The sequence below is a fragment of the Galeopterus variegatus genome, unplaced genomic scaffold (genome assembly GCF_000696425.1).
Source record: "Galeopterus variegatus unplaced genomic scaffold, G_variegatus-3.0.2 Scaffold1458, whole genome shotgun sequence".
In the NCBI taxonomy this organism is placed as follows: domain Eukaryota; kingdom Metazoa; phylum Chordata; class Mammalia; order Dermoptera; family Cynocephalidae; genus Galeopterus; species Galeopterus variegatus.
Window position 1 is genome coordinate 17,216 of NW_007727569.1, and position 13,961 is coordinate 31,176.

Here is a 13,961-nt window from a genome sequence, read left to right on the forward strand (position 1 = left end):
TCTTTCCTAACGTCACGGCGCTGGCCCCACCCCTCCGCAGCGCTCGCCTGGTGCTGGGAGGTTAAAACTGTCGCGGTGAGGACGCCGAACCAGGTAAGGGGGCTGGGGTCGCGGAGTGTTGCTACAAGACCCTCTTGTGCCAGCTGCTTGTGCCTGAATAATGGACATTGCCTGTAAAGTGCCCTTGGGCGTGAGGGGCTACCACCGGCACCAAGGGGTGGCATTTTTGGTTTTTAGCAAATGGCCGCCCCTCCCAAACCTGGGATTCTGGACTGACCGAGTCAGCCCTACCTGCACCACTCCAGTCTGGTTCAAGCTGGCTGCTGGGATTGAGCGTAGGTGGCAGGGAGAGTGAGGGTCCCATGGCCCAGGGGTAAAGCGAAGACTGCTCCTATTCCCATCTCCCTGACGGTTTCCCTGCCTCCCCACCCACCTCCACATATTGGTCTCCAGCATCTCATCAGCAATTGGACATTTCTCACCCCTCTTCACTTTGGCTTTCCTGGGTTAGCACTCTGCCCAGTGCTGTGAGGAAGAAACTGCTGTAGGACAGACAGCTGAAAAGTTATCTTGCTTCTCCAGCCCATCTCCTGACACCCTGGCCATTACCTCCTCGGTTTGCTGAGCTCACTAGAATGGCATAGACAAGGTTGGGTGGGGACCACAAGTTGGGGTCCAGTTTCCAGCTGGGTTCAAAAGAAAACTTTTTTTCAGGGTGGTTGGGGGGAGAGTAGGGACTGAAAGACCTTCAAAGACAATGTTATTACTTGTTTACTCTTCATATCAGCTCTGCTAGATAAATCTCATCTCACAGATGAGGATGCAAGTTAAGAGAGGCTTGGTATCTTGTCCAGGGAACAGGGCTGGTTGATGGCAAGGCCCAGTTTCTCAAACCCAAGGCAGTTTGCCTCCAGAATTGGGCTACTTCACCTCATTAGTCTGCTACTACCTTTTTCACCTTTTTGTCCTTGTTTAAGTCAGTCTGACCCTCAGTTGTCTTCTACTGACTTGAGAAATAATAAATGGGCAAACTGGACAGTAGACATTTGGCTTCTGCCTTTTAGGCCCTTGGCCCCATTGTTCTCTATAGTGGACAAAGCAGAGTGGAGGATGGAAGATAGGTGATTCTAGAAGCACCTGTCTCCCACCCCTTTCCATTCTCTTCCATCCTGTCAGCACCGTCTTTGTCTTTGAAGTGCTCCAAGTTTTCACCAAGAGCCCATTTGGACCCTCACTCTCATGTCTCCCATTTGCTCAGAAAGCTGCTCGCTGACCTTCTCTATGTCTTCTCACCCATTCCCTCAGGGCTTCCTAATATCCTCTCTTAGGGGTCTCCCTGTCTGATCCTGGAATCTTCCTCCTACAGGTCTCCACAATGTTGCTGCTGCACAGAGCTGTGGTCCCAGGGCTCCGTCAGACCTATAGGTAGGCATCCCATCCCAGGACTTGCCTCCTAGCTCCCCACCTCAGTAGCTTTATGATGTTTTATCCTTTTTTTTTTTTTTTTTTTGGCAGCTGGCCAGTACATATGATATCTTATCTGCCAGATAAGATAGTGGAGAGGGTGGCCAAGGAGTAAAGGGAAAGCTGGATCCTATTTGTCACACCCATCCCTGGAGAAACTAAGTTCCAACTGAAAGAACAAATGGCCAACCAGGGAGAGGTAGACCCCAGGCCTTCACTGGCCCTTTCATATGACCATATGTGCTACTAAGAAGACCTTTCTCTCTCTTCCAGACTCAGGTCAACCTCCTCAAGGCTCTGCATTCAGGCCTCCTCTACAAATGATTCATTTCAGCCCCAGCACCTCAGCCTCACCATTTCTGGTGATAATTCCACCACTGGGAGATGGAGAGTCATGGGGGCCCTGCTAGGCCTCGGTGCAGTGTTGGCCTATCATGACCATCGGTATACAGTAAGTGGGGAAGGGGTTTTACTGTCAGAACAGAGGGGTCCTAGTGAGCTCTCCAGGCAACCCAGGCTGTGACCCATGTTCTTGCTGTTACCAGAGAGCCTGCGATGACAATGTCATCATGTACACTGAAGGTGGAATCTGCCACCTTCAGTTCCCATTGTCAAGATTGTGAGTCGGGTTGGGGTAAACTAGGGTGATTTCTTCTTAATATTCTGTTCCCTTTTTGCCTCATCCCTCTCCTGCCTGCAGGTGGCTCAGGAGTCACCACCCATGTACACTAAGGAGGAAGTAAGCTCCCACAGAAGCCCTGAGACTGGGATCTGGGTGACTCTGGGCAGTGAGGTCTTTGATGTCACAGAATTTGTGGATCTACACCCAGGGGGGCCATCAAAGCTGATGCTGGCAGCTGGGGGTCCCCTAGAGCCCTTCTGGGCCCTCTATGCTGTTCACAACCAGTCCCACGTACGTGAGTTACTGGCTCAGTACAAGATTGGGGAGCTGAACCCTGAAGACCAGGTGCCCCCCACCTTGGAGAACTCTGACCCTTACGCTGATGATCCTGTGCGTCACCCAGCCCTGAAGGTCAATTCCCAGCGCCCCTTTAATGCAGAGCCCCCCCCTGAGCTGCTGACAGAAAACTACATCACACCCAACCCTATCTTCTTCACACGGAACCATCTGCCTGTACCTAACCTGGACCCAGACACCTATCGCTTGCACGTAGTAGGGGCACCTGGGGGTCAGTCACTGTCCCTGTCTCTGAATGACTTGTACAAGTTTCCCAAGCATGAGATCACAGTCACTCTGCAGTGTGCCGGCAACCGGCGCTCTGAGATGAGTCGGGTCAAAGAAGTAAAAGGTCTGGAGTGGAGGACTGGGGCCATCAGCACTGCACGCTGGGCTGGGGCACGGCTCTGTGATGTGTTAGCACAGGCTGGTCACCAACTCTGTGAAACTGAGTCTCACGTTTGCTTTGAGGGACTGGACTCAGACCCCACTGGGACTGCTTATGGAGCATCCATCCCTCTGGCTCGGGCCTTGGACCCTGAAGCTGAGGTCCTGTTGGCGTATGAGATGAATGGGCAGCCTCTGCCTCGTGACCATGGCTTTCCTGTGCGGGTGGTGGTTCCTGGTGTGGTGGGTGCCCGCCATGTCAAATGGCTGGGTAGAGTGAGTGTGGAGCCAGAGGAAAGTCACAGCCACTGGCAGCGGCGGGATTACAAAGGCTTCTCTCCATCTGTGGACTGGGACACTGTAGATTTTGACTCAGCTCCATCCATTCAGGAACTTCCTGTCCAGTCAGCCATCACAGAGCCCCAGGATGGGGAGACTGTAGAGTCAGGGGAGGTGACTGTTAAGGGATATGCATGGAGTGGTGGTGGCAGGGCTGTGATCCGGGTGGATGTATCTCTGGATGGGGGCCTAACCTGGCAGGCAGCTGAGCTGTATGGAGAGGTACAGCGCCCCAGGAAAGCCTGGGCCTGGTGTCTATGGAAACTGCAAGCCCCTGTGCCAGCTGGGCAAAAAAAATTGAACATTGTTTGTAAGGCTGTGGATGACAGCTACAATGTGCAGCCAGACACCGTGGCCCCAATCTGGAACCTGCGAGGTGTGCTCAGCAATTCCTGGCACCGTGTTCATGTCCATGTCACCCCATGAGAGCATGGAATGGAGCCATCTACACCCCAAAACCACCTCAACCTCTTACCCCACCCTTCCTTTGGCCTCATTGCCACAGAAAAACCTTCCCCTCCTCTCCACTTCTTGGATTACAACCCTGCACTAGGCCTTCCATACCACACATATTGCACATTTCCCAGGCACCCTCCCTCCTTTGACCCTATGTAACATATCCCTCCTGGCCTCTGACTTTGTGCCGGGAGGTGAGAGCTGTTGAAGAAAGGGGCCTGAAGTCAGAGAGTAATTCTGGAGACAAGCACTGTCTATTTTCTCTCTATCCCACCTCCACTTCTAATGCCTATTGCCTTATTTTGCTTTTCTTCTTGGATTCTTCAATGTGTGTGGTATGTGTAAGAAAACTATAAATGCCACTTACTACTGCCTTTTTTGGGTGCCAGGGGTTTGTGAAGAGAGCAAGGGGTGCAACCCTCTTTCTTTATAATTCCACTTTTCTAAATACATCAATAAAGTGTTTAAGATTATGACTCTTAGGCGTCTTGGGCCTGGGGAGTGTAGTGACACTAGCCCAGAATAAACGATGGGGGGAGGAGAGGAAGGAAGCAGGAGCAGGGAATTTAAGGAGTGGGACTTCCTTCTCTGAGGTCTGTCACCATCTGCAGCGCCGCCTAGGTGATTGGCCTCAGGATACCTCAGAAGAGAGAAGAGATTAAAATAAATATATTTGGTACCCTCAAACCCCTCTCCCCCTACTTACTATTCCTACGCACCTGGCAGGAAAGGAAAAGAATGCTAAGTTTAAAATCAATATTGTCTTAGGAATGGCAGGGTCAAAACTTGGCACTAGGGACAGACGTGCCAGGGCACGTGGGGCTTCCAATGTGCGCCCAGTTCGTAAGTTAGATGTTACCCTCAATACACGACAGCGCCTCTCAGACTTGAATCTTTCGGCGCTCGGCTACTCTACCCTAGCTGCTCTCCCTTTTTTCCCCTGCATTCTCCCGGTTTGAGGGCGCTCGGTGTTCAGCCACGCCGCCTGTCGCCTGGTAGTGGGACCGGAAGTTGTTCGGGGGAGGGGGAGACGACCGAGATGGGGGGGGCTTTTAGGGGGGGCCGGTCCCTCCTCAGGTGAAGCAGCTGATGGAGATGGAGCCACCGCCGCCGCTGAGCGCCCGGATCCTGGCTCCGGCCCGACTATCGCCACCTCAGTGACCCCATTCCCCCCGCACTGGGCCACCCGGGCCAGAGTGGGGGACCCCCGCCACCCCGTCCCCCTCCCCAACTCCGTCCCCTCGAGGAGAAAAACAGACAATCTACTGCGGTGGTCAGTACTGAGACAGGGACACACAGAGGGCCATGGGGGTACAGAGGAAGACCCTGGTGGAGACACCAGGGTGACAGCCTGGAGCAGCGTTGGCTTCATGGGCATGAGACCTGTGCAGTCCCACAGGGCCCACCCTTAGAAGGGCCCCAAACCTGGTCTGATGCTTTGCTGTTGCCATCTTGAAATTCTTAATAAAGTTTGAGTGAGGGCCCTACATTTTCCTTTTGCACTGGATCCCATAAACCATGCATCTGGTCCTGCCCAGAATGAGATCTACACTGAGACATGGGGGAGCTGCATGGCGGGAGGGAGGGTGCAAAGTATTGTGTTCCGGGCAAGGGACATGGCATGTGCAAAGGCTCGCGTGAAGCGAGGGGAGACGTGGACTAGGGGTGGTGAGGGGCAGGCCGGGAGAAGTGCACTGGGTGGGTTAGGGCCAGAGAGGCGGAAACTGACCCGAGGGAGTTTGGTCCGAGGCCCCAGTATTGAGGGCGAGGTAGCAGGGATCTGAGGGTCCTAAAAAGGCGGGAGACGGGTCAAGGCAGAGGGCTGAGGACTGGCAGTAGCTGGCGTGTGCGAGGCTTCTCCATGGGGATGGCTGGGATACAAAAGACTGACAGATCGGAGAAAGGAAAAGCAGGGAGGTTACCTGAGCAAAAACGAAGAACCCGAGGGTTTGGTCGAGAAGGCTGGAGAGAAAGACTTAGGCCTAGGTGGGAAGATCTGGGAGGCAATGAGCAGAGTGGGAGAAACGTGGTAGAGAAGAAACTTAGGGTAGAGTGAGAAGTGTTGTCTGGAGTACTGTGTAGGGTAAGAAGTGTAGGGAACTCAGGAAGCAAAGCTAGGAAGGAAGAGATTCACTCCATAAGAGCCCTAAGAGAGAAATGCAGCAGAAGCAGCCTTTGGGCAGACATCCAGATGGGAGCTACAAACTTGGAAAACAGGCTGCCTGCTTCCTGAATACTGAAACAGCCCTCCATGTACCCTCCTCACACAAACCCACCCCCAAGTTATTTTCTTACCCCTTGCTGCTACAGTTGTAGATTCTCTTTTAAATTTTCATTTGATTTCTATGCTTTTTAAAAAAATGGTGACAGGTGACTGGTACTATCTGGGGACAGTGGAATTTTTAATGGAACACAGACCTTTATTTTTATTTTTTAATTTTTTTAAAGATGACCGGTAAGGAGATCTTAACCCTTGAGTTGGAGTTGTCAGCACCACGTTCTCCCAAATGAGCTAACCGGCCATCCCTATAGAGGGATCTGAACCCGTGGCCTTGGTGTTATCAGCACCACACTCTCCCAAGTGAGCCACTGGCTGGCCCTGGAACACAGATCTTTAGATATAAGATGTTTAGGAAATAAGGTACCCTTTTCCCTTTTCTAAGGTCAATGGTTTACTAACTCTGCTTCCAGGAAGATTTGATATATTATCAACAACTTGTGTCAAGCTTTACATACCTTCTTTTGCCTCTTTCTGTTATCTCATAAGCCATTGTGACTCTTATCAACCCTCACTTGTATGTCTGGTAGTTCTTGCTGTGTGGGTCTCCCCAGCCTGAACCCCTCAAAGTATCAATGGCGGGCTTGTAAGTTCCTGACATGCTCACATATCAACTCTAGGCCTTCCATCAATATGGCCAACCAGATGACCATTGAGGCCTGGCTGTCTCCCCTTACTGATACTTTCTCACTTTGCCTGGATGAAGGTATATGTGCATATCCTTAAGAAGCATGGAAAACAGGTGTCTGACTACCTAGACTATTTCCACTTACAATAACTCATTCTAAGGACAAAGCCAAATAAAAAACCAGATCAAACAATCTTTGAAAGCACAGTCATATTGGCCAACTGCCAAAAAAATAGTTTTAGGGGCTGGTTGGTTAGCTCAGTTGGTTAGAGCATGGTGCTGATAACACCGAGGTCCAGGGTTTGATTCCTGTACTGGCCAGCCATCAAAAAATAGAGTACTGGGGCCGGCCCGGTGGCGCACTGCGCTAGTGCGCCGCTTGGGAAGCGCGGTGGCGCTCCTGTCGAGGGTTCGGATCCCACATACAGACCGGTTCCCGCTCACTGGCTGAGTGAGGTGCGGGGGCAACACCGAGGGTTGCGATCCTGTTGCCGGTCCCGGTCCGGTACGGGGGCAACACTGAGGGTTGCGAACCGTTGCCGGACATGGAAAAAGACCAAAAAAAAAAAAAAAATAGAGTACTGAAGCACAGTGTCTTGTTTCACAGGAGTGTATGAAATGCTCAGCTGGTAATCCCTCACCTCCTCATGGGCCTGCCAGTAGGTCAGTGAATCCTGCTTTCTGGTGTGGGGGTGGGCGGGGGAGTGAACCTCAGCCTTCCCTACTAATAGCCTAAAGCCAGAGAATCCAGACAGCCTCTTGGGTCATGAGAACAGTCAGATGAGTGGCTCCTGAGATAAAAATAAAGTCTTAAAAGAAGAAAATAGCCTTACCACTGGGAAGCAGGGAAGGTTTCACTGGAGCTTCTGGGGTGGGCCTCAGGGTGGTGGGAGCTGCCCTCATTTTGGCAGCTTCAGAATTATATCTTGCCCTATTCAATAGATGTTGATGTCTCAAACACAAAATATAATATCTTCGTTGCCCACTGAGTGCAGTTAGTTTAGTTGTAGCTTCTGAGCAATCCCCTTCCTTTCAGTAGGTTAAAGGTAAGGTATATTTCAGGACTTGGTTCAGAAATAAATCCTAGCTTTTTTTCAATGAAAATGCACTTGAAAATTTCTTATTTCCTTAGTTTGAAATATGAAGCTTGTACCTCCTCCCAGCATGGGACAAACTTACCCCACCTTTTACCCTACTCCCCCCCCCAACATCCACAAAGGAATTATTTTCTCTGAAACTGGCCATTTCTCTCACACACACATACACACACAATAGCCAAGGAAAAAGAAAGATACGTTATTGTCGGGCAGGTATTTCTAGCCTCATTTTACTCTGTAGGAACAAATAAGAGTTGGGATCCTCTGGGTGTGGACAATGACACAGGCAGAGGGATTCCCTTCTTTACTGGTCTCTTGACCCTGCTGGAGAAGGCTTTGAATTCCAGGCTGTTTGATTTGCCTCCTCTTTTTAGAACAGTTATAGACTCTGTTCTGGAAACAGAGAGAAAGTTCAAGGTTTATTAGCCAAAAGCAGCTAAGAAAGGGTAGTGCTGATATGAATGACCTGGTACCCTGGGAGATAGGATCTACCACATATTCTGTGGTAGTTTTTAGCCAGGGAGCCCTGTTTTTATACTAAGGAGACTTAGTGATTCTACCTTGAACAGATTTAGTGAAGCATCTAGATTGGCATTTTCCTCAGGCCCATAATCTCTGAGAAGAGACTAGGGAGGAAGAGGATTATTTCTTCTGCCATCCATAAGCCTGTGTTTCCAGTTCAAGGATTTAAATCACCAAAACACAGACTGAAAAATTGTTCATATCATAACCCAAGAAATAAGGCAAGCAAGATGGCCCAAACCTTCCAGCTGGGGCAAGATTTAACTTTGCACTCCAGTAAAAAGAACCCTCTGCTGGTAACCTGGGTTCTATTTGTCCTGCTTCTGTTGCTAATCAGATAGGTGACTCTGGCCTTAGTTTCTTCTTCTGTTCAAAACCAAGAGATTGGAGATCATCCTTCAACTCCATTCCAGCTCCAAGATTCTCCACGTCCTGGAGCACACATGCCCTCAGCCCTCCACATGAAGAAGAGAGGCTTACCAAATTGGATTATCACAGCAAGATTGTCCGTTAGCAAAGGAGCCTGGAAACATCTTTCTGGCCCAAACAATAGTGAGCTTTCTTTTTTGTTTGTTTTTTTTTTCCTTTTTGTCTTTTTTCGTGTCCGGCAATGGATCGCAACCCTCAGTGTCGCGCCCATACCGGACCGGGACCGGCAACGGGATCACAACCCTCGGTGTTGCGCCCGCACCTCGCTCAGCCAGTGAGCGGGAACCAGTCTGTATGTGGGATCCGAACCCTCGGCAGGAGCGCCGCCGCGCTCCCAAGCGGCGCACTGTAGCAGTGCGCCACTGGGCCGGCCCGATAGTGAGCTTTTTTGATCAGCATGTATTAGGGACTTCTGTCCAGGACTACCACCAATCAGAATAGTTAATTGAGACTTCCATGTCATTTCAAATTTCACTTGAGAGGGGCCGGCCTGTGGCTCACTAGGGAGAGTGCGGTGCTGATAACACCAAGTCAAGGGTTAAGATCCCCTTACCGGTCATCTTTTAAAAAAAAAAAAAAGAAAGAAAATTTCTCTTGAGAGAGCTAATCCTGTTTGGGGCATCTTTGGTTTTAAAACATTATTATAAAACTCAAATTGAACTCCCCTGCTTTACTTTCTCTACCTCTGCCCAAACATACAACTTAACAGCAATGACCTTGTGAGGCCTTTCTACAAACACAGAACTTGTACACACCTCAAAAAAACAGTATCATCTCGTGCCTCACACCTAGTGAATTAAAGTGCTTGGTTTGGCCCATTTCCTTAGCTCCTTAGTCCTAAAATGAGACATGGGTGGGGTAGGATTGTTTCTTCTCCCATCCATAAACCTTAGCCTTCTCTCTTCCGCAGTCTGCCTGGGGAGGACAGGGAAGCACAAAGAACAAGAGGAAAGATGAAACCATCTGAGATCTAAAAGGAGACAATGAGGTGATATTTTCCCACTGCCCAGGTGTTGTGCTTCCAGTTCTTTGCCCTTATTTTCAAAGTTGGCCATTCCTAGGATGACCTGGGAATTCATCCCCTCTGCACTATTCCCCAAGTACTTGGGTAATGAAACTGAGCTGTCTTCATCCGTATTATATTGCGGACAGAAGGTCACCATCTACAGCCTTGTGAAAAAATGTGTCAGACCTTTCTGCTATAAAGACGGACACATGAGCTGAGCAAACGTTGATGGGTTCCATTCAGAGGGCACTAGGTTGATCCTAAAGATCATTTCAGAGCTGCACATTGCTCGATGTCTAGGTTTATTTCCTGGAAGGAGGCTGCAGTCGGTTGGCAGACATTTCCTAATTTCTTGTGTCTTTCTCTAACCCTTTACCCCAGCTATATGATTCCAGCATGTTTCTGCTCAGATTTCATTTAGTTCAGGAAGGCACAGACAGGAGAGGATGATGCTGTGGGTTTGGTCTACTGGTACCTGAACTGCTCATACCTAAGGCACATGGGAAATCGGTCTTGTTAATTACCACTGGGCTCCACCTCAGAACCCAATTCCTAAGGGAAACTGGAGAAAATGTTTCCACTTCTCCCTGTTGCAGTTTGGGGAATAATAACCAAAAGGATGCAATGAATCTTGGCCACTCTCTCCACTTCTACCTTTCTACCCAATAGACCATAATAAGTATTTTAAATTACAATTTTGGAGTGTGACTAGATCAAACAGGTTATTTTGAAGGATTTGAAGAGTTGTAATTACTTGTGATGTCCATCTTATTTCAGGCTTTCTGAGCCACTACATAGGGAAAACTTGACTTTCTCACACTTTTGTCACCAACACTAGAGCTGTGGGAACTTTTGGGGATGGGGAGTGGGAAGTAGGGGAGGTAGTAGAATTGCCTGACCTGCCCTTGGAAGTCAGACCCTGGAATGATCCTCACTGCATGTCAGGGAGTCTGGTGGGAAATATTCTGTCTAGAAAGGATGCCCATTCCTGTTCAAATGTGATATCATGTTGGTGAGAGAAAGCTAAGATCATGGAGGACTCTTGTTATGATGCCAAGTGGATTCAAAGGAACGAGGAGGAAAACCTTTGTCTCTAGAAGTTACAATGACCAATCTTTCATCCCTCCTCACAGAAATACTTCTTTTTGAATTGGGAGACTGGCTGTTTCTTTTTTTTTTTTTTTAAAGATGACCGGTAAGAGGATCTTAACCCTTGACTTGGTGTTGTCAGCACCACGCTCACCCAGTGAGCTAACTGGCCATCCCTATATGGGATCCAAACCTGCGGCCGTGGCGTTATAAGCACCGCACTCTCCCGAGTGAGCCACGGGCGGCCCTGAGACTGGCTGTTTCTAGTTGCTTTGTATTCATTTCACTGAGTTGAATTTCCAGTACATGTATGCCTATCTCCATCACCGAATGATCTTTAAAGCCACTTTTCTTCCAAGATCTTTCAGCCAAACCTGTCTTGTGTAATTAACTTCTCTCTTTATACCTTCTCCTCCTGCAATGTATCTCCAATTAGCAGTGCCTAATTTGACCCGTTATTCTAAGAAAACACTAAGACTAGGTGCTTTGAGGGGTAGGGAGTGGGAAGGTTGAGAGGGATGTGCCACCAGAAGATTTGGGCAACGTGAAGTACATCTACTGATTTGCTCCTGGCTCTCAGAGAACCAGGACTAGGAACAGCAGACTTTCGATCCCCTCTCATTTCCAGGGTTACCAGTTTGGCATTTAGACCAGTTGAAGGCAGCTAAGTACAGATTTTGCCCAAGATGTGTCACAGAGCACCTGTTAAGAGCAATTAAGAAGCAGGAGAACTCAGTTTACTGCTAGGAAGGAAGTACAACTCAGAAAACAAGTCCTTCAGACCCTTCTGGAAATTGTTTTGGGGCCATTGGGCAGGAGTCCAAGAATGAGATATACTTTCTGAGCCAACGCTAGCTGCATGCTAATGCTTCAGCTGCTCTGCCCACCTAGTGCTTGTCTGGCCCCTGGTTCACACAGGTGTGCATACGCACACACAATTGTGTTAGCATATTTCTCCCTGTAGAGCCAGCTCAACTTGTTCTTCCTTTTTAAGTAACAGACTGCACTCCCACAGGGATCACACCAAAGGAAAAGATGCCTTAATTGATGTTTGAGCGAGGGAAAAAGCAAAGATCCATGAAGGCCTTGAGTAGCCTGGCTTTTGAAAAGAAGCAGTATGATTTAATGGAAAGAATACACCTCAGAAAGGCAGGAGACTTGTGTTTTAGTTCTTTTCCCAGTTTCACCATGAGCCCTGGGACAAGTAATTTAACTGCTCTGAGCTTTTTCAGTTTCTCCAAGCAGGAAATGGGGAAAATCCTGCTTTTGCCTCTTCTACATGTGGGTGTGTGTGTGAGGGAAGTCATGAGAGGCACTTTGAGCTTTGCAGTCGTTTAAAAAAATCCCAAAGGGCAATTATGGAGCTAATTTGGAAAGGAAAGGGGCCCCTGAGTACCTCTCATCTTTGGATCTCTGACCACCTCAAGTTTTGTGGCTAGGTCCAGAGGGTATGAGTTTTCTAACCCCTGTGGATTTGGGCTCTTCTAATCATTGCCCCTAAGGGAACTTTCAAGGAACCACTTATTACTGTGGCTTGTTCTAGTGGTCTGATCCCAAATCTCAGTCCATCCCAGGGAGTATGTCAAGAAAAGAGGAGTTGAAAATAAATTAAGGGCGGGCCCTTGGCTCACTCAGGAGAATGCGGTGCTGATAACACCAAAGCCGCGGGTTCGGATCCCATATAGGGATGGCCAGTTGGCTCACTGGGTGAGCGTGGTGCTGACAACACCAAGTCAAGGGTTAGGATCCCCTTACTGGTCATCTTTTAAAAAAGGAAAAGAAATTTAGAGAAGTTTTCCGCACACCCAGACTTCCTAGGAAAATAGGGTTGAGACTAGGAATCTCTCTGATAAAATATAAGGGATAGTTGCTTCTCAAAGCAAAGGTAAGCCCATGTTTCAGTCTTTCTCATAAGCCTTTTTGAAGGAGCCTCTCAACTCTGGACAAGAATGAAGAGGAGGAGGGTCTGCAGGGAAACAGAGTTTTCCCCTGTGCCTTCCTGCACCCCCTCACCCCCACCTCCCACCTCTCTCAATATAGTATTATAAGCAAACCAAATTTTCATCCATCTGCCTAGTGAGATACTTTAAAGAGACCAAGAATCCTGGTGGCATCTCAGGCTGTTCCCTTTCCCCAATCTTGCTCCCCCAAATCAGCCTCTGGGGCACTTATTTTTCATTAGATGGTGGTGAAAGCAATTTTGGATGTATGTAAATTTCCACCAGGTAGATTTTTTTTTTTCCTCCTCCCACAGTCTTCTAGGGAGATAATTCATTGCAACAAATTATCACTTTTAATTGTTCTCAGTTCCTGATTGTTTAATACTCTACTGCCAATTACTGCTTGCTTTCCCTCAAATAGACTAACCTGCATTTTAAATTCAGACTGCCCCCTGCCTTTTTTAAAAATAAATATAGCAAAGTGATTGACAAGAGGGTGGGGAAAGCTACTTAAAGGTTTAATTTGTTTATTACACCTTCAGTAGAGGACTTATCCATGAGCCCTGAGGTGGGCTGCTCTCCATCTTCTTTCCTGAAACCCTTCCTCCTGCCACACACCCCAAAAAGAATCCCTGGAATGACTGAAACCAGCTTTTTCCTCTTCGTAATACCCCACCCTTAACTGAGTTATAGAGTCTCCATGGGGCTGTTTCTTTGCCTCCTGGGGGCTGAGGTGTAACCTGTCTCTTAAAGGATCAGCTCCACCTACAGGGAGAGGGTCTACTCTCAAAATCCAGGACCACTCTGTATTAAGATGTTTCCACCCCAAAAGCTAGGGAGACCTGCAGAAGTTGAAGGTTGAAGGAAACCTTGGGGTTTGTAAGTCAGGGTACATTGTCTTTTTCACAAGGGCAAAGTATGGGGGTTTTCCTCTTTAGAATAGTATCAGATCACCCTTAAGTGATCCTTTAGGTTTCTTGCTAACTCCAAAGTGTTAAAGATCTTCTCAGAATTTTCTTTTCTTTTTTTTTTAAAAGATGACCGGTTAGGGGATCTTAACCCTTGACTTGGTGTTGTCAGCACCACGCTCAGCCAGTGAGCGAACCGGCCATCCCTATATGGGATCCGAACCCGGGGCCTTGGTGTTATCAGCACCGCACTCTACCGAGTGAGCCACAGGCCGGCCCTCAGAATTTTATTTTCAAAATGTTAAAGACCTTCTCAGATCTAGCTTCTTTTTTTAAAAAAAGATGACCGGTAAGGGGATCTTAACCCTTGACTTGGTGTTGTCAGCACCACGCTCATCGTATAACTTCGTATAATGTATGCTATACGAAGTTATTAGGAATTGAATCTTCAAGCTATGTG

The 13,961-nt window shown here is 48.4% G+C and overlaps 1 protein-coding gene and 1 long non-coding RNA gene across 3 annotated transcripts in view; one reads left to right on the top strand and one right to left on the bottom strand.

Annotated features, from left to right (window-relative positions):
* The window catches only part of SUOX (sulfite oxidase), a 4,709-nt gene extending 629 nt beyond the window's left edge, over positions 1–4,080 (top strand). The window contains exons 1-4 of one of the 2 annotated variants that reach the window (XM_008577154.1): positions 25–93; positions 1,367–1,425; positions 1,738–1,915; positions 2,165–4,080. In XM_008577154.1, the coding sequence (XP_008575376.1) occupies positions 1,376–1,425; positions 1,738–1,915; positions 2,165–3,574 (1,638 nt within the window). In that variant the 5' untranslated portion in view covers positions 25–93; positions 1,367–1,375 and the 3' untranslated portion in view covers positions 3,575–4,080. Of the gene's footprint in view, positions 1–24; positions 94–1,366; positions 1,426–1,737; positions 1,916–2,164 lie in introns of those variants that run through there. The other variant, XM_008577155.1, reaches the window with a different exon arrangement.
* LOC103593995 overlaps positions 1–13,961 on the bottom strand; it is a 20,681-nt gene that overhangs the window by 2,983 nt on the left and 3,737 nt on the right. The window lies entirely within an intron of this gene.